General features: G+C 42.8%; 1 protein-coding gene across 1 annotated transcript; it reads left to right on the top strand.

Annotated features, from left to right (window-relative positions):
- Positions 1-374: 374 nt before the first annotated feature.
- LOC139464281 (calpain-A-like) lies at positions 375-20,739 on the top strand. The gene is made up of 12 exons (XM_071245802.1): positions 375-456; positions 1,613-1,953; positions 6,149-6,280; positions 7,801-7,997; positions 8,829-9,006; positions 10,707-10,769; positions 11,445-11,533; positions 13,064-13,227; positions 14,171-14,284; positions 16,112-16,197; positions 18,058-18,263; positions 19,050-20,739. Exons 2-12 carry the CDS (start codon positions 1,645-1,647, stop codon positions 19,093-19,095), a joined length of 1,584 nt encoding a protein of 527 aa, XP_071101903.1. The 5' UTR covers positions 375-456; positions 1,613-1,644; the 3' UTR covers positions 19,096-20,739.
- The last annotated feature ends 814 nt before the right edge of the window (positions 20,740-21,553 follow it).

The following is a 21,553-nucleotide window of genomic DNA, read 5'->3' as shown; positions in this document are numbered from 1 at the left end:
ACCATACGACAAATATTTCATTTTCGTGGCAAAGAAATGTTGATTCATGTTTATATAAAATCTATCATATATCGATTTACGGAGGTGCATACTTGTACAAATACATGTATAGATATACATGATATTATTTATGTGCTCTAATTCTATATTTAATCACATGACATAAGTATATAAGCATATCAATGTCAGATTCGGCCCTACATAACGTGTACAAAACACAACGTATATATATATACTGAGGTAAGAATGGACCTATACATATCATGCATGCACTGCCTCATTGTATCGACCTGTTATTCTCAGCATGGTGCATGGTGGATAGATTCACTATGTGTACCTCACATTGAATTGTTACAATGACTTCCCGGGTAACTGACAATGACTACACTACAACCTGTTTGCTGTTTGCTTATACCAAGCTGTGATATTTGAAAGGACCCGATCTCGATTTGCTTTGTAAGTTATGATATATTCTTTCAAATTCCTGTAGATAGGATAATGTCTATAACATGTTTCGAGGGAGAACTCTGTAAGGAAATAACAATCACAAATATGCAACTGGCGGCATGTTTAAGGCGACTATGTTTGTCGTAAGACGCGACTAATGGAATCGGGTGGTCAGGCTCGCTTACTTGATTGATGCATGTCATCGATCCCAATTGCATGGATCGATGCTCATAAAATTAATCACTGGATTGTCTGGTCCAGAATCTATTATTTACAGATTGCCGTCATATAGCTGTGATATTGCTGAGTGCGACGTTAAACAACAAACAAACCTGCATGTAAAATCTTTATGTGAGAGACATGTCATGCCATACAAAATAGAGACCTGTAGCAACATGTTATAGAAATATGCAGCTTATAGACAACGTTATGCCATTATGTATTGACACGTGTTACAGTATGCTATCTCGACTGACATTGAATATCACACATCAATGGTTTAGTGCATCAACTGTCAAATGCTAATTGCGTGTGTCATCCGTTCTCCAATCTACATATCATACATGTGATGGGCAAAGTGTGCTATTCAGATTGAAGCATTCGTATAAAAGATATCAATAGCGTGTTGTTGTTCGTGACCTCTGATCGAGGCTTTTCTGCGCTAGACATGTATTGAGAGTCGCTCATGTGTGACGTCAGGTGTAGTTTTTTGCCACCCACATAAACGTCTACATAAAGTTACAGTATAGGTCGTTGTTCCCTGTTTGATGGTGAACTTGCAGACCCTCACACACACTCATGGTAATGCATTCATGGACTTGAATGGTTTAGGCATTAGGTGCAGGTTACTGCTGTCACCCCATAGATAAGGCATTATTTCTACCCAGCTGCGCGCATTTGTTGGTTCCGTGGGCCTGCGTTGTTGACCTAAATAGTTACCAAGGCGTACTAGGGGTAACCACCATGCTATTTCACATAGTAATCGTGTGGGATATGGCAGTCAGTGAATGTTGATATACTCTATCTACAAAAATATATACAGATTTATCACGGAGACCAGATAAACAAATGGTTGATCGCATCATCAGTTGAGACAATACTCTGAATACAGACGCAACAGTCAGATCATTCGCCCACTGATGTGAATGGACTTCTTTTTTAATAGGCCAAGGCACACCATTTCAACATCTGTCAAGCATGGGATGTATATCATCAAAACAAGACACCAGAGATGTATTTTACAACTTCGACGATGGTGTCACCATCGGTGTTAATGAAGGAATATATATGGACGACCCTCGTGGGTCCTCATTGAAGTATTGCTCAGTGGATTTCAGGGCGTCACAAGTGCCAACTGCATACAGAGCACCACGCCCCCGTGTTGGAACATGTGGTGGATGTGGCGGGTGTGCAGGTTGTTCTGAATGTTGCCGGATGTGGACAGATAAGGACTTTCCTTATCCGTCGAACACTGATGTCTACTACCTGGACTGGAAGAGACCACACGTACGTTCAACTACCTACCTCTTACATATAATAGCTGTGCAATGCATTGTTGCTCAGTCAGCTCTTTGATATCAGGGGGCAGGGGTGGCCCAGTCGTCTAAGGCGCCGAGATTCGCTGTGCAGAGTCGAATCCCGGTTCGCCTCGATTATGTTTCTAGGTTTGTCAGCACCATACCCGTGCTCATGGGTTTCACCGAAGTGGTAAACGTCTGAGACCTGCATCACTTGGGGCTTTCGGACACGCCGCGATATAACTGGAATACTGTTAAAAATGGCGTTAAACCCAACTCACACACTCTTTGATATCACACCTATCACTCTGTTTTCACTGAGGCTTTATTGGCTTCCCTGTCGTTAATCCCATTGGCCTACTCGTCTTTGGGGGCGATGGGGGTAGTCTAAAGATTAAAGCATTCGCTTGTCACGCCGAAGACCCGGTTTCGATTCACCGCATGGGTATAATTATGGTCTTCTGCGCCGTGATATTACTGGAATAGTGCTAAAAATGGCGTAAAACCACACTCACTCACTCCTCGTCATAGTGTTATCGTTGTACATTAATCCTACCCTATGTAGACATATCAGCATGTATAATACACGCATAAATATATACATAAGCTCGCAGATGTTCACTCAGTGTTCACCTGATGAAATGACAAGGAGTAGTTCTAAAACGTCGTTACAACACTAAAGATGTCGTTATCCATAAAACATAGCGTTCATGTTTCAATAAAACACCAAAGATGGCTAGGTGATCCAGTGGCATAAGCGCTACTGTTCAAGCCTAAAATCCAGAGGTAGTATTTGTGAATCTAACTCCCAATGTCTTCATGGTTTTACTGCAGGAATTTTGCAAAAAAGACCACAAAGTTCTACTAACTCATTCAATGACAATGAAAATGGTAAAAGTCCCAGGCATATAACTTGCCAATCATCTTACCCCCATAAAACACCAGAAAGGATTCAGGATAAGAATACAGGCTGCAATTATCATATAACTTGCTCATTATCCCCGTGAGGATACCGGATAAGAATATAGGTCCCCAGCATAAAACAATTGCGAATCATCTTACCTCCGGCGGGGATTCCAGATAAGAATATAGGTCCCCAGCATAAAACAATTGCGAATCATCTTACCTCCAGCGGGGATTCCAGATATGAATATAGGTCCCCAGCATAAAACAATTGCGAATCATCTTACCTCCGGCGGGGATTCCAGATAAGAATATAGGTCCCAAGCATAAAACAATTGCAAATCATTTTACCTCCGGCGGGGATTCCAGATAAGAATATAGGTCCCCAGCATAAAACAATTGCGAATCATCTTACCTCCAGCGGGGATTCCAGATATGAATATAGGTCCCCAGCATAAAACAATTGCGAATCATCTTACCTCCAGCGGGGATTCCAGATATGAATTTGGTCCAAAGCATAAAACAATTGCGAATCATCTTACCTCCGGCGGGGATTCCAGATAAGAATATAGGTCCCCAGCATAAAACAATTGCGAATCATCTTACCTCCAGCGGGGATTCCAGATATGAATTTGGTCCAAAGCATAAAACAATTGCGAATCATCTTACCTCCAGCGGGGATTCCAGATATGAATATAGGTCCCCAGCATAAAACAATTGCGAATCATCTTACCTCCGGCGGGGATTCCAGATAAGAATATAGGTCCCCAGCATAAAACAATTGCGAATCATCTTACCTCCGGCGGGGATTCCAGATAAGAATATAGGTCCCCAGCATAAAACAATTGCGAATCATCTTACCTCCGGCGGGGATTCCAGATAAGAATATAGGTCCCCAGCATAAAACAATTGCGAATCATCTTACCTCCAGCGGGGATTCCAGATATGAATATAGGTCCCAAGCATAAAACAATTGCGAATCATCTTACCTCCAGCGGGGATTCCAGATAAGAATATAGGTCCCCAGCATAAAACAATTGCAAATCATCTTACCTCAAGCGGGGATTCCAGATAAGAATATAGGTCCCCAGCATAAAACAATTGCGAATCATCTTACCTCCGGCGGGGATTCCAGATAAGAATATAGGTCCCCAGCATAAAACAATTGCGAATCATCTTACCTCCGGCGGGGATTCCAGATAAGAATATAGGTCCCCAGCATAAAACAATTGCGAATCATCTTACCTCCAGCGGGGATTCCAGATATGAATATAGGTCCCAAGCATAAAACAATTGCGAATCATTTTACCTCCGGCGGGGATTCCAGATAAGAATATAGGTCCCCAGCATAAAACAATTGCGAATCATCTTACCTCCAGCGGGGATTCCTATCTGGAATAAGAATATAGGTCCCCAGCATAAAACAGCATAAAACAATTGCGAATCATCTTACCTCAAGCGGGGATTCCTATCTGGAATAAGAATATAGGTCCCCAGCATAAAACAGCATAAAACAATTGCGAATCATCTTACCTCCAGCGGGGATTCCTATCTGGAATAAGAATATAGGTCCCCAGCATAAAACAGCATAAAACAATTGCGAATCATCTTACCTCAAGCGGGGATTCCTATCTGGAATAAGAATATAGGTCCCCAGCATAAAACAGCATAAAACAATTGCGAATCATCTTACCTCCAGCGGGGATTCCTATCTGGAATAAGAATATAGGTCCCCAGCATAAAACAGCATAAAACAATTGCGAATCATCTTACCTCCAGCGGGGATTCCTATCTGGAATAAGAATATAGGTCCCCAGCATAAAACAGCATAAAACAATTGCGAATCATCTTACCTCCAGCGGGGATTCCTATCTGGAATAAGAATATAGGTCCCCAGCATAAAACAGCATAAAACAATTGCGAATCATCTTACCTCCAGCGGGGATTCCTATCTGGAATAAGAATATAGGTCCCCAGCATAAAACAGCATAAAACAATTGCGAATCATCTTACCTCCAGCGGGGATTCCTATCTGGAATAAGAATATAGGTCCCCAGCATAAAACAGCATAAAACAATTGCGAATCATCTTACCTCCAGCGGGGATTCCTATCTGGAATAAGAATATAGGTCCCCAGCATAAAACAGCATAAAACAATTGCGAATCATCTTACCTCCAGCGGGGATTCCTATCTGGAATAAGAATATAGGTCCCCAGCATAAAACAGCATAAAACAATTGCGAATCATCTTACCTCCAGCGGGGATTCCTATCTGGAATAAGAATATAGGTCCCCAGCATAAAACAGCATAAAACAATTGCGAATCATCTTACCTCCAGCGGGGATTCCTATCTGGAATAAGAATATAGGTCCCCAGCATAAAACAGCATAAAACAATTGCGAATCATCTTACCTCCAGCGGGAATTCCTATCTGGAATAAGAATATAGGTCCCCAGCATAAAACAGCATAAAACAATTGCGAATCATCTTACCTCCAGCGGGGATTCCTATCTGGAATAAGAATATAGGTCCCCAGCATAAAACAGCATAAAACAATTGCGAATCATTTTACCTCCGGCGGGGATTCCAGATAAGAATATAGGCGCCAATCATACTAGAATTTGTCAATCATCTAACCCCGTTAGCCACCAGTGGGGGTACCGGATAAGAGTTTCTCACACACCAGTAGGTGAGAAACCTTTTTGAGATAACTTGTATCAAACATATTCACAACGTTATTTACCCTGTGTTTAGACATCTAAATATTGGATATTTACTCGAAGAATTGAACTTCAAAAATAACATATTAGTGATCATGGGAATCTGTTTTTCACCTAATCACAAATGATAAGTTTGATAACTAATGATAGCTTTCGCTCGTTAGGTACGTTTTGAAATAACTCGTTGTAAGATAAATGGTTTCTGAAAGACACTCGTGTAGTAATCTCTAAATATGTCCTCAGCATCATTGAACTTACCAATCCCCGTACGACACCAGTGATGATTCCAGGAAAGAGCATAGGTCCCAAGCATCCTGTGTTTGTCTTAAGAAACGATTGAACGGGCGGGTGGTCAGACTTGGTTGATTGGGTGTCATCTTACCAGGACTTCGTGGATCGTTGGTCATAATATCAGTCATTGGTTGTCTGGTCCAGACTCGATAGTTTATAGTCTGCTGTCATATGGTGTTGATCGTGCTAAGTGCGGCGTTATGAATAAACAAAAATAATTTTATGGTCTTAATAAATTCCAATATGTTTTGTTTTTCTTCTTCTATCAGAATATCGTCGCTAACCCTGTGCTGTTTGCTGAAGGGCCTGACAAATCCGACATCAACCAAGGGAATTTTGGAACATGCTGGTTCTTGTCCATGCTGTCGAATATTGCAGAAGATAGAGATCTTCTTAAGAAGGTATGTACATGTGTTCTATAGCACTAATGTACAAGCAAACAATCATGCTGTGTGGTTCTAGCTCTTCATATTACTCAAAAGCATAAGACACTCCAACGTATGGATAAACAAATATTAGTCACACACACACGCACGCACGCACACACACACACACACACACACACACACACACACACACACACACACACACACACACACACAGGTATTGTACATATTCACTCACACACACACACACACACACACACACACACACACACACACATGTATTGTACATATTCCCTGATTTAACTTCAGGTTTGTTGAACATATTCCCTGAAATTACTTTTGAGGCTCTCATATGGTCAAACTTGAGTATATATTTGCGCTCATGTATGAATGTATGTTTTTTTTACTGTGTCACTGGAGTGTTTTAACCTTTCTATGCTACCTGCATGCTGATTTCTAATTATGAACAAGTATAAGTACAATGGTGCAGAACAGGTTTATCCTTCCCTGGATATAGTATGGTCGTTCTGTCCTATCCGTATCTGTTTTGCTTAAATGATGTTGAACCTCTCGCTACTGTGAAATAATTTTATTGTGTTGTGGCCGAATGCAGCTCACGTTCCGGAAACAGTCATTCCTGACAAACATAGAATGACCTCGAGCATTTTAGCCCACACTGACAAGTCCCCACCCAGCTATTCCTGACAAACATGGTAAGACCTCGGTCATAATAGCCTACACTGACAAGTCCCCACGCAGCCATTCCTGACAAACATGGTAAGACCTCGGTCATAATAGCCTACACTGACAAGTCCCCACCCAGCCATTCCTGACAAACATGGTAAGACCTCGGGCATAATAGCAAAAACTGACAAGTCCCCACCCACCCATTCCTGACATACATGGTATGACCTCGGTCATAATAGCCCACACTGACAAGTCCCCACCCAGCCATTCCTGACAAACATGGTAAGACCTCGGGCATAATAGCCCACACTGAGAAGTCCCCACACAGTCATTCCTGACAAACATGGTAAGACCTCGGACATAATAGCCCACACTGACAATTCCCCATACAGTCATTCCAAAAGAAATCATGGAATGACCTCGAGCATACTAGCTCACACTGACACGTCCCCACACAATCATTCCTCACAAATTCACGGAACGACATTGGGCATAGTAGCTCACGCTGAGAAGTCCTCATACAGTCATTCCCCCCAAACATGGAATGACCTCGGGCATAATAGCCAACACTGTCTCTATAGGCATTAGCGAAATACACTATCAACAGGAAACATTGAATTTCATAATCATTTTATTTGCAATGCTGTCATCGCTATCAACACTGTCACTATCCAATTCCAGCGTCGGTATCTGTCAAAGAAGTCGCTCGTAAGTTCTGCATTAATCATAAAGAGTAAACACTTTTCGATTGATCAAATATTCCTGAATTGCCAATGCGCACACCATTCTCTCAAGCCTTGTTCAGAACAGTTGCTTTCAAACCTGATTAGTGCCAGGTTGTTTGCTAGGTGATCAGCGAGAGGTCCTACACTCCTAAGACTGATGGTATTTTCCACTGTCGGCTGTGGAGACTGGGGATATGGGAGGACGTCTACATCGACGACTTCCTGCCAGTCCATGACGGTTCCAGGTTCCTGATGAGTGCTGGCTCTGGCTCCGGCAACGGTGAGATGTGGGTCTCACTGATGGAGAAAGCACTAGCCAAGTAGGTTATTCAAATGGATAACAAAACATGGATAAATCCGTTAGGAATCATCGAGAATGTATATACGGACTCAGATCCAATATTTCATGTGCAAAAACAGGGTGAGTGAGTGAGTGATTTGGGTTTAACGCCGCTTTTAACAGTATTCCAGTTATATCGCGGCGTGTCAGCTTAATGTGGGAGGAAAGCCCAAAGTGATGCAGGTCTCAGACATTTACCACTTCAGTGAAACCCACGAGCACGGGTATGGTGCTGACAAACCTAGAATCATAATCGGGGCGAACCGGGATTCGAACCCACAATCATAGGTTTCTGGCAAGCCCAAGGGACGCAACACTGCACAGCGAATCTCGGCGCCTTAGACGACTGGGTCACCTGTGCCCCGCAAAAATAGGGGAACAACTATACGGAATATAGATATGTATACTCTCATGTCCGAGGTCACATGTCTAGGTTCTCTTTAGACTTGTAAAATCCAATCCTCTGAAAAAGACATTGCAGTAAACCGAATAAAAGGTATCATTATTCTTAATACTGCTTACTCTTTTCACATTAAGAACAGTTTCTTTTTTATATAAATATGTACATTAATAAATCATTGACACCAAACATTATTTACCATATTTAAATGTTGCAGGAGTATGAGTTCTAAACTTGCTAGACAGATTGATCTTTTTAAGACGTAAAACATGAAATGGCATTCATACATTATATCTGTGTGAGGAATCGATATCGGTGTCTTTGGCGTGATGAGGCTACCCCATCGGCGATGTATTGTATCTGTGGGAATATTGTGTCATACATAATCCAAATATACTTACTTACGACCAGATTCCACGGGTCCTACAGTGTGCTTGAAGGTGGGTGGCCGAGTGACGCTTATCTGGCGCTGACTGGGGGTGTGCCGGAGACCATCCGGCTCAGGAACACTTCCTATAACCCTGAGCAACTTTACCGTAGAGTCCTAACGGCCGTGGAAACGGGAGCCCTTGTGACATGCGCTATATTTGTAAGTATGCGCTATGTATACTACACTTCGACCTCATTTACTTGAATCCTTCTATTCGATATGTGGCCCCAAATATATTTTTATAGCGCAGCAGAATTCTTATCATCCGTAGCAGGTATTGCCGCTCAAAAGCGCTATCACATTGCGAAAATGGAAATTCAAGAAATAGAAAAAGAAATATTCTAAATTGTGTAATAGGTAAAAGAAGCTACCCAACACTTTCTCAGGGAAAGTATACCACGGTGAAAATGGAATTTAGAAAATAAAGAGAAGTAAACACACAACGTGATTGGTTTTTATATACAAATGATAAAAAAGCAGAGCATGCATGTACACAAACCCAAAAGAAACATCCTATGATTTCCATCAGAGCTGCATGGGCGAGCCATAGGACTCAAGACTGGGGTACGACAGGCCATGTGACAGCACCATTTCATACCGATGCAGCGTAATAGTCAGCAGATAGACATGATAGTAAAAACATGATAAAAGGCATCTTGGAACACTTCTTCTTCAGGATCAGTTCCTAAGTGGGACGCCACAACTTCCATACCTTAGCTTCTAGAGTTGACAAACAGTGTCCAGAAGATTGCGAGTCTTGGAATCCATGTTACAAGGTATAACAGAGACTGACGTTGACATTGCCGACTGCGATTGGAGAGAGGAAACGTGTCTATGGACGTGAGGGAAGTTTAGCAGTCGGCAATTGACGGGCTCAGTGCAACGCAGAGTGTGAATGTGTATGAAGGCAAAGAGAGTGGCACAGGTTACTAAGGACAATGGTGCATCTGTAACCACCTCTAGATATGTTTGTTCGTTCGGAGAGGGAGCGGTCGGGTAGCCTAGTGGTTAAAGTTTTCGCTCGTCACGCCTAAGACCTGGGGTTGATTCCCGACATGGGTACAATGTGTGAAGCCCATTTCTGGTGTCCCCTGTCGTGATATTGCTGGAATAAACTCACTCACTCGTTCGGAGAGTGTGGTTTGTGCTTGACGTTTTGATGATTCGGTAAAGACATGTATAGTTCACATCATTTTCACAACTATATAAGTATTGTATCTTTCTTCTGTTTCTGTGGACATCAGTCCTAGGAAGAGATAATGATGTTTCGATGTATTGGTGTCCAGTGTTTATTTATAAGGTTAGTCTGATAGAAATATGCCTTTAATAATTGATTGTGAAGGAGAAGAGTTTCCAGATGCCGTTTATGATGCCTTTAATCTCATGTCCGCCCTGTCTTCTTTCACGCTGCAGCAGGTTTGAGATGGTGCTTAACGTATTTGTCTCGTGGCATTACAGAGCATTCTGACCTGCCCAAGCATGTATTGAATGTTTCTTTTGATAAAGCACATATCATTTTTACTATGAAATATTTGCAAATGTTCGCCCTGTCATATGCACTTTTGTGGAAACACCATAAGCCCAGTGAGTGAGGTGTTTTGACGACCCCTTGAATACGAGCATGTCAGTTGTATCACAGCGTGTCATCTTAACATGGTGCAGGTTTTAGACGTATGCCACTCTGCTGAAACCCATGTTTTTATACCAATAATTATAAGAAGGGTCATTCAGCTTTGCGAACACACGATGTAGGATTCTGGCACTCGTGAACGGAAAACTATGCACCGCAGTTACAGTGGTATTAATGAAGCAAAATTGTTCAATTTCGCGTGTCTCTGACGTTTTATTGACTTTTTTAGAACAAAGTTGTCCCCCAGGATTTGGTCGGGCAACACGCCTACTCGCTGAACGGAGCTGATGTGGTAAGTCAAAGCACATTGTATTCAAATATTGCGCCTGTGCTTTCAAACAAATCACTGGGAATCACCTTAAGCGCGTATTTTTCAATCACGCCACTCTCCGACGTGATTGTGGGGTGGCCTCGTGGTTGAACAATGGTTCGTCTCTCCGAAGATCCGGGTTCGATTCTCCACTTGGGAAAAATGTGTAAAGCCTTTTTTTTGGTGGCCCCGGTGCGATATTAATGGAATATGTGTTACTACAAGCGACGTCCACATTTGGACGCAAGGATGTTCAGGCTGGCCTGAGTCAGATCACCTTGCCATTGCCTCATGATTCCATGAACATCCGGGTTAGAATAGGTCTTCATCGAAACATGTCGTAAGAGGCGACTATGCTTGTTGGGTCGGGTGGTCTGGCTCGCTGACTTGGTTGATCCGTGTCATCGCATCCCAATTGTGTGGATCGATGTCCATAACATCAATCACTGTATTGTCTGGTCCTGACCTCACTGCTTTATGATAGAAACTGGTACAGGGAAATTTGAAGAGCATGAATTCTAGTTAATATTTGTCCCATATGTTTCCTGTTAAACGTTGAGAATATTATCGTAAAAAAATAAAGGCGCACCCAATGAAAGGATGATTGTAATGGACATGGATATGTGAACTCAACTAGTTCGGTACAACGAATTGCAGGTGACGACATTTGACAATGCAAGAGTACCTCTGCTGCGATTGCGAAATCCACATGGTCAAAACGAGTGGACGGGACGATGGAGTGACACGTGAGTGAACGGGTCGAATAGGCGACAGATGCTGGAATGGGCCGACGGAGTGATAGGCGAGGGTGGTCCGACGGTGTGACAGGTGAGGGTGGTCCGACGGAGTGACAGGTGAGGGTGGTCCGACGGAGTGACAGGTGAGGGTGGTCCGACAGAGTGGCATGTGAGGATAGGACGGCGGAGTGATAGGTAAGGGTGGGCCGACAGAGTGACAGGTGAGGGTGGCCCAACAGAGTGACAGGTGAGGATAGGACGGCGGAGTGACAGGTGAGGATGGGCCGACAGAGTGACAGGTAAGGGTGGGCCGACAGAGTGACAGGTGAGGGTGGGCCGACAGAGTGACATGTGAGGGTGTGCCGACAGAATGACAGATGCTGGAGTGACAGGTGAGGGTGGTCGACAGAGTTTCATGTGAGGATAGGACGGCGGAGTGACAGGTGAGGATGGGCCGACAGAGTGACAGGTAAGGGTGGGCCGACAGAGTGACAGGTGAGGGTGGGCCGACAGAGTGACATGTGAGGGTGTGCCGACAGAATGACAGATGCTGGAGTGACAGGTGAGGGTTGTCGACAGTGGGACAAGTGAGGGTTTGGCCGATGGAGTGACAGGTGTGGGTAGCCGACAGATTGACAGGTGAGGGTGGGCCGACAGATTGACAGGTGAGGGTGGGCCGACAGATTGACAGGTGAGGGTGGTCGACAGATTGACAGGAGTGGATTGGCCGACAGATTGACAGGTGAGGATGGGTCGACGTAGTGACAGGTGAGGGTGGGCAGACGGAGTGACAGATGCTGGAGTGACAGGTGAGGGTGGGCCGACAAATTGACAGGCGTGGATTGGCCGACGGAGTGACAGGTGAGGATGGGCCGACGTAGTGACAGGTGAGGGTGGGCCGACAGTTTGACAGGTGAGGGTGGGCCGACGGAGTAACAGGTGAGGGTGGTCCGACGGAGTGACAGGTGAGGGTGGTACGACGGAGTGACAGGTGAGGGTGGGCCGACAGATAGACAGGTGAGGGTGGGCCGACAGAGTGACAGGTGAGGGTGGGCCGACAGATTGACAGGTGAGGGTGGTCCGACAGATTGACAGGTGTGGATGGGCCGACGGAGTGACAGGTGAGGGTGGGCCGACGGAGTGACAGTTGTGGGTGGGCCGACGGAGTGACAGATGTTGCAGTGACAGATGCTGGAGTGACAGGTGAGGGTGGGCCGACGGAGTGATAGATGCTGGAGTGACAGGAGAGTGTGGGCCGATGAAGCGACATATTATGGATTGACAGTTGAGGGTGATATGTTACAAACTAAAGGGAAGTTGAATAAATATAAAAACAAGAATATTAATTAACATCTTTGTTTATGAGATTTAACACTTCTGTAAAATAATAGGATGACTGGAGGTTTATATATTCACCTGAACCCTGTCCTTGGGGCTTATCACTGTGTCGTGGATATCATTAACAATATGTTTTTACTTTAGGATTCACATTAACCTTGTATTAACATATATTTGGACATGAATGTCACAATTCTACAGGAGTGACGAGTGGAGGAGCGTGCGGGAAGGCAAAGAACTCCTGCAAAGAAAAGATGACGGAGAATTCTGGATGAGCCTAGCAGATTTCACGAAGTATTTCCAACAGATTACTATCTGCTCTCTCACTCCGGACTTTGACATTGATGGGGGATCGGATCATCTCAGTAAGTGGCCTCCTCCATGTGTCATGTGTACAACAAGTTGGGGTTCTCGTCCAACGGTGTGAGGTGAAATGGGGTTTCACATCGCGTTCAAGATTGTTGCATTTATATAGCGACGTGCACATACGTGTGTGTGTGCGCGCGCGTGCGTGCGTGCGTGCGTGCGTGTGTGTGTGTGTGTGTGTGTGTGTGTGTGTGTGTGTGGGTGTGTGGATGTGTAGGGACAAATGCCTATTTTATATTGTTAGCTCACTGAGATAACATGCCGTAGGTTAACATGAATATCCTACTTAGACACAGTATACTGACTCCGAGCCGACCAGTCCATTTTAACCCTTTAACGCCCAGGGCAAGGCAGGATAACAACAAGTATATTTTTTAACGTTTTATTGCTATGACACGACCGGGGATCAAACCCACGACCTTCCGGTCTCCGCGCAGACGCTCTGTCCACTATTCAATGGAGGCGGTCTCGCGGTATATGTGATTCATAGCGTGAAGTATAATTACCACGTCTCGAACTGTTATAGTGAGTGAGTGAGTTTACAATCTATAGACATATCGGCAGTATTTCAGACATATCGATATGGTGACAACAGCATAAACAGCCGGGCAATAGAACGTATACACCCATGTTTGATGGTGGCTAAAAATTAAACAAACAAGAAATTATTCGGTGGTTTTGTACTTGATGCTGGTATCATAGTTGAGAGGAAACAGTCTCTATTCACAGATCCCACTGGGAGTAAAGGTCACAATACTAGAGAAAATAATATGTTTATATGTACCAGTACATACTGCTTTCCGATTAATGACTTTGGCCCGAAACACCAAACCAACCTTGTATATCTGTTGACTGTATTATAAAACCACATGCAAAGTAACGAACGTCAGTCTGCCTGTTTATCTGAAACATTAAGTTTTCCAATTGACCAAAACTTGACAGATTACGTGTTGCGGATATTTGGAGAGTGGAGAACAGATACATCTACAGGACAAGGACGAACACTAACGGACAGATTGAGAAACCCCAGGTTTTCGTTTGCCATCCCCAACGGAGGTAAGTACTGGTAGATAAGAAACTATATCCAACTAACTCACACATATCTTTGGTCCTTAGTAACCCTCTCTTGTCGAAAGAGGCGTTTTACGGGGAGTCACGCTAGGACATGTACATGTGCATCTCAAATACTCATGATGTCAATCACTAGACACGATTTGTTACAAGCCGCCGTCGTATAGCTGAAATATTGTTGACTGTGACGTTCAACAACAAACAGATACGTCATGACTACGTATTATTATTCCTCAAGTAAAGCCTGTGTGTATTACGATCAACATTTCTCCAAGAAATATACTTTCACATATTGAGATGTTGGACACCGAGTCCAGTTGGTAAGTGTGCTTCCACAGGGTGCGTTTGGGATTCATCGCCGTATTCTGTGTTGGATTGTATTGCAACTAATGTCGCACTTTGGAGAAAAGACATTGGTGTATCTTACATTTAATCCATCACTTATATAGTAAACGTTTATATCTAGAATAAGAAAACATTATGTTTATTTTTTATTATGTGATCGTGACGTCATGTTGACAATGTACTCGGAATACAGGTTTGAAGTGATGTGTGATCAAATGTGTGTTGAAATAACAAAACAGGCGATATGTGTGTTATTGTGATTTTCTCAGTGCTGATTGATCAGTTGAAGCAATACGCTGGATTACTGCGCGTGCTGCATGGTGAAGTTCCGTGTGACCAATTGCTGACCATTGGTTGAGATGAGGTTTTATTGGTTCTAACGGCGCGTTTAAAATTTTTCCACTGAAACAGCAAAATGTGTGTGTATGTGTTTGCGCGCGCTTGCTGTAATGTCGGCCTTTCAACTTGAATTAGACTGATGCCGATTTAAAGTCCACTGAGATTCCATGCCGCACTTTAACATGAATACCCCACCTAGACACAATATTCTGACTCCGAGCCGACCAGTCCTTGTTTTAGCCCCTAAATGACAAGCGCCAGACAGGGTAACAACAATTACCATCTTTTAACGTATTTTGGTATGACCACGGAGCCGGTGGTAGACTCACGTCATGTAGTTCCGACAGATACATGACCATTGTGACCATTAGGTGAGGTGAGTTGAAAAGGGGGTTTAACGTTACGTTCACTCAGACAGTATACTGACTCCGCACCGACCAGACCTTGTTTGGGGCCCCTTAATGCATAACGCCAAGCAGAACAACAACTACAATCTTTTAACCTCTTTCCGTATGACGCAGACGGGAATCGAACCCGCTCCCTGAGCAGACGCTCTATCCACTATACCAGTTACCCATTTGCTTCGGCAATATCGGTAAATACTGAGTTAGTGGAGTTAGCGAAGTTTCGATGTTGTACTGAATCAACGCATCGCCAGAAATTTGAAATATATGTAATTTAGCAGCCGCAGACCTATGAAACGAATAAAAAAAAACAGAATATGATTTTGAATGTCATTATTTCTTGAAGTGGAAAAAACACGATAACTCGCCGTTTTGGGGTCACTAAAAGAATTCGTGTTATCCGGAATTTTATACAATCCTAATATCGACTTTAGACCATGTTCTTAAAGGACAATACAGACACATCGCCTTCGATATCGATTGAAGGAAACTCGGGCTATTCTATGTATTCTATGTATGGGGGGGGAGGGGGGGGTCCACGGGTGGCCCAGTCTTCTAAGGCGCCGCGATTCGCTGTGCAGAGTTGCGTCCCTTGGGCACGCCAGAAACCTATGATTGTGGGTTCGAATCCCGGTTCGCCCCGATTATGTTTCTAGGTTTGTCAGCACCAAACCCAACTCACTCACTCACTCTATGTATGGCCTATACTGATTTTGTTTTCCAGGAGAGGAGGTGCCGGTTGTGGTGCACCTCATACAGGGAGCAGGTCAACATGAAGCTTACCATGACATACGCTGTGATTTATTCAAGGTGTGTTTTCATATCTACACATCCGTGATAAGACCATTTAATTCACATATTATACTTCTGGCAAAATCAAAATTCGTATCACATACTTCCTGTATCATACATTGTGATACTGGGTCGCACACACGAAGAGTAGCCTTTACAACCAGTTTCACCTTCTGACCACACATTATTGAAAGACGGTGGTGGACAACACAATCAGTGTATGTAACTGCCTGTAGGTGTTAAGCAGAGACGCAGTGTCAGGGTCGATGATGGCCCAGCAGCCTCCGACGCCTTCGTTCTACGAGGAGAGCGTCATCACCAATGCGCGCCATGTCGCTGGTTTGGATACCAAATGTGATCCTTTGTTTGTAGCTCCACATTCCACAATATCCTCCATTTATTACTTTAGAACATAAATATATTCTTCAAAATTCTTATCATATAATGACAGCTCATGAATACCTGTCTTTGGGGGTCTTTTTAATTTTCTGTCCCTTTTGACACAAATGTGACTGACAAGATTGAGGAAAAATATGACAAATTTGCGGACCTCGATATGTCACGCTTGCATCCCAAGTACCAACTTGTCCGAATCCCCATTGTTCTCAGTGCCTTAGGTTTGGCAGCTCCCAATCTGTTGACTGACATTGGGAGAGTACCCGGGTTTGCTACCAGGAATACAGCCCTTCTGACAATTTGGGTATTGCAGAAGGCTGCAGTGTTGGAGAGTCTTCACATTCTCCGAAAAGTTCTCATTTGCTGTCTGGGCTGCGTGTAGAGTGGGCAGGGGCCCTGAGCTGATGATGAGCCTAACAAGCCTGACTGTGCCAATATCACCCAAACCCTCTTTTTTTGCATTTGTTATCTTAATCTGTAAATAATAATATAATTATAAAAAAAATTATAATAATGAGTGTTCTTATATTCCGCTAAACTCCTTACACGAGGTGTATGCGGAAAGCACTATCATTATTACCCCGATCAATGGATCAGTGTGCACATGTGTTTATTTGTCATTCTCAGCTCCCTGGGAAGTATACAGTATCATATTACAGTTTTTCTTAAAACTAGTTCTGGAACATTAAAACAGACTATTAGACAAAGATACAAAATAAAAAGACGGCAAAAGATCGCCAGCAACGAAAGTTAGGCCACCACACCAGTGACCATGGGAACTAACTCAACATACAAGCTTGACTTTACCACTGCAGCAATTACCTCAGTCTTGACAGTTTAATTAAAGCTGTTTGATTAAGTGTTGCCTTAACTGACCCCTAGATACTCCTTGTTCTTGCAGTGTTTTTCACTGCACTTCAGTACTTCTTGTGGGGTGAATTATCAGTCAAGCTTATGCAACTTAATGTAACCAAATAAAACATTACATGACATAAAGCCGATTTCAGATTTGCAATTTGTTTTTTGAACATATACTCGTAAATAATTTATATGTATATACATACTGACCCAGTTACCGCACATTTCATTACTTCAACCAGTATCTAATTGGCAAAAGAGTGATGTGTGTTTTTAAACGCACGATGGAATCATATTCGATTTAAGTAGTAATTGCTAATGCAGTCGACAAATTCATTTGATACAATTGGTAATGAAAATTCAATCAGTAATATTTCTGTTTCATTTTGCTATTCAACTGAATAAATCTTCAATATTACTATTTCAGTGGATATAGCGAACAAAAGCAACATTTGCATCCCATATTTATACTGGTACGCATCAAGGTCTTTTTCACTTGTAATACCCGTTTACAAGATGAACCTTTTCTTCCCCGGGATGTTTCACCTATACCATTGAATATAAAACGATTTACTAAATACACCCCATGTCGATCTGAAGCGTTAAGATTTATAATTATTGTAGGTGATGAGTGACGATGACAGAAGCGTATTCGTTACCAAGATGCAAGACACGGAAGCGAAGGAACACTACTTCCGGTGGCGACAGTGTACCTTCCGCTACCGGTTGAGGCCAGGGAATTATATTGTGGTCCCGTCCACATGTCAATCTGCTACAAGCGAGGAGTTTCTTGTGCGAGTCTTCTCTCCGTGTCCGTTGTATGACTGCAGGTAAGAATTCGTCTTGTTGTTATTCTTTTCATGTGAACGTTGCACATAATTTACAGCTTCAGCTGACGTAGTATGCTTCAAGTCGTTCTGTGGGCCGTGAGGTAGCCTTGGACATACAGCGTTTGATTTTCTACAGGTGCACTATGAATGTTAGAATGCTGTTCCTCTTGACCCCTGCCGTTCTATGTTCGGAATGTTACTATTATCCTTATTGCTTTGGGGTCTCGGGGGTACCTCCCTAAATCATACCAATGAGGGTAAAGTGAAGTAAATCTCCCCCATTATGGATCATTTGGCCATTTGTACTATAAGGGTAACGCTATTATTCAGGGCATTATTATTTGCAGAAGCCCGAGGTCTTCCATTAAAATGAAAAGACCGAGGGCTTCTGCAAATGACAATGTCCTGAAAAGTAGCGTTACCGTTATTATAGCTAAACTGGAAGGAATTTGTTATAAAAAAAAGAAACAACAATGTTTTGAAACATTTACTGCAATCGACACTAATGTCACTGACCAACTTTTACAAATATGGAAACGTCATAGAACAAACCAGATGACATCACTATTGAACGTGACGTCACCTATCCCTATCCTATGACGTCACCTAACAACGGGCGTGATAATGGCCTGTAGTCGAGCAATATGAGTGTATTATCAAGTTACAGTGGCCCGCTTATTTTTGATACCATGCGGGCGATTTAATGATAATTATATCCATTTTAGCTATACTATCCATCAGGAAGTACATTTACGTGTTATTATTTGTCTTTTTCTTTTAAAACAGGAGCATACGAAGAGATAAACTGATTTTACCCTATCACAGACGATGATGCAGTGTTATTATTAGGCACAACATCTACAACATCGCTATGGTATCATCAGCTACATCAACGATACCTCCGATGCAATATCAGCGACATAGCCTTCGTCTTCTTCCACATCATTATATGTACATATTCGACAACGTCAGTGACATCTCCACAACGTCAGTGACATCTGTTCAGCAGCATTAGTGACATTTCCACTGCATTAGCAGCGACATCTGTGCTTTGCCATCAGCGAGATCATCAGTCAAATATTTGAGACATCATCAGCGACATCTATGTGAATGCAACTGCCACATCATCAACATCAGTAACATCACTGCCACATCATCAGCTGCATCTAATCAACATCATCGGTGACTTCTCCGCTGCGTTACCAGAGACATCATCAGTCACATATATGAGATTTCATCAGCGACATCGGCCACATCACCAGCAGAACGGCAATGGAAACTGTATTTAATATAAACCGTCAATGTCATCAACGACCGCAAAAAAGCGCAACCTACATATGCTGCCTGGAATGTTTTACATTACGTTTTTAGAAGGTACGAAACCCGTAGCTACACCTGCACACATTGCCAGAATGAAGCCCAATGCAACCCAATTTACAGCACCGAACAAACAGGATAAAGACACTTCAGTCACTTTGTCCCTGCGGGCATGCCTGTGTCTTGTACGAGTTGATTGTATCGAAACAACGTATAATATATTTCAGTGTGAAAGTTTTCTGAAATTGAATACAGTGATATTTTCATTGCAGTGAAAATAACACTTGATATGTATTTCACTGTAGTGAATATAACACTTTTACAGAATTTACATGTCTTACATGAGTTACCTCCCATAAATTATCTCCCCTTTATTGGTAGTGTCTGGCCCGTACACAAACTGTTGAATTCCCATTTATGTTTAACTTAGTTCCACACATTATGACCGATGGTCGTTGGCTGGTTGATTGGTTTGTTGTTAAACGCCGCATTCAGCAATATTCCAGCTATATGACGGCGATCTGTAAATAATCGAGTCTGGACCAGACAATCCATTGATTGATATCATGAGCATCAATCCACGCAATTTGGATCGATGACATTCTTCATCCACGTCAGCTAAACTGACCACCCGATCCCGTTAGTCCCCTTTACGACAAGCATAGTCGCATTTTACGGCAAGCATAGGTAGCTGAAGACTTATTCCACCCCGGATTTTAACGGGTAGACAGATTTATGGAGTTAATATCGCTTCTTGTCGTTTGTTATTCTCTTGAAAATATTTCGTTATGAACTGTTAATTTCTCATGTAACTCGCCAGCCGAGACTGTTCTTTCGTAGAGCGCCATCTCTGTCACATGACCAGCGTTTATGCTTCCTACAACGGTCACTTAGAGCTCAAGAATAGTTGATTTTGATTTTGCATATAATCATATTCAAATGTATGATAAAGCTTTTTATTGACATTAAATACTTTTGTTACTTGCCCTTAAGAACGAATTTATGTTTCAAGGCTTCACATTTGTAATGACAAATTAAATTTCGCGGTCGACATCTTCACAAAACGTTTTAACAATTAGGGTATTCAGTGTTTGAAATATCTTGATTCTTGTGACGTGCGATGAGTGCAAGTCTGCGAGAAGCTTATGTACATTTAAGATTCAAGACATTATAATTATTATTCTGGATAATAAAATACTAACATCGTTTGTACTTTCGACACGTAGTTTACTCTTAGTTTACACGTAGGTTCGACACCTTCACCATCGCTTTCCACACTTTCTATGTTTTTCACATTCGCCTCCGACAACTCCGACTTTCATACGACTCTTTTTCGTTCCAGCTTTCACACTCGTATGAACTCATACAGTATGAACTCCAAACAAGAATCACCAGAAACATTATACTGTTCATTGCATGTTGTCAAAACTGGTTGGAAGGTTGGTTTGTTGTTTTACGCCGCATTCAGCAATATTCCAGCTATATGACGGCGATCTGTAAATAATCGAGTCTGGACCAGACAATCCATTGATTGATATTATGTGCATCGATCCGTGCAATTGGGATCGATAACATGCTTCAACCACGTCAGCGAGACTGACCACCCGATCCCGTTAGTCGCTTTTTTCGACAAGCATAGTCGCCTTTTACGGCAAGCATGGGTTACTGAAGACCTATTCTACCCCGGATCTTCACGGGTTTTGTCAAAACTGAATTCCCCTTTGATCTGAACAACTGATTGTCCTGATTACGTGAACTCATAAGAGGAGCAGTTTGTGACACGTGTGAACCTTGAAAGAATAATTAAAACGTTACCAAAACCAACGCTGACATGACTGTATGCTCGTAGAAATGGTTATCTCAGTGATTTTTGTGAATTCGGTCATAGTGAAAACAGAAGACCAGTCTCAGTGAATACAGAATACTCATGACTGAGTTGACGGTTGGTCTGCCTTTGACAGCATTAAACAGTT

The sequence above is a fragment of the Haliotis cracherodii genome, unplaced genomic scaffold (assembly GCF_022045235.1).
Source record: "Haliotis cracherodii isolate W230 unplaced genomic scaffold, xgHalCrac1.p SCAF_17, whole genome shotgun sequence".
NCBI classification, from domain to species: domain Eukaryota; kingdom Metazoa; phylum Mollusca; class Gastropoda; order Lepetellida; family Haliotidae; genus Haliotis; species Haliotis cracherodii.
This window is presented reverse-complemented; position numbering and strand designations above follow the sequence as displayed.

Bases quoted from the DNA above. Each gene is read 5' to 3' on its own strand.
- LOC139464281 (XM_071245802.1), top strand. From the start codon at position 1,645: ATGGGATGTATATCATCAAAACAAGACACCAGAGATGTATTTTACAAC. The intron at 6,281-7,800 runs GTATGTACATGT...GTTGTTTGCTAG, and splicing joins ATAGAGATCTTCTTAAGAAG to GTGATCAGCGAGAGGTCCTA. The intron at 18,264-19,049 runs GTAAGAATTCGT...CTTTTAAAACAG, and splicing joins TGTCCGTTGTATGACTGCAG to GAGCATACGAAGAGATAAAC.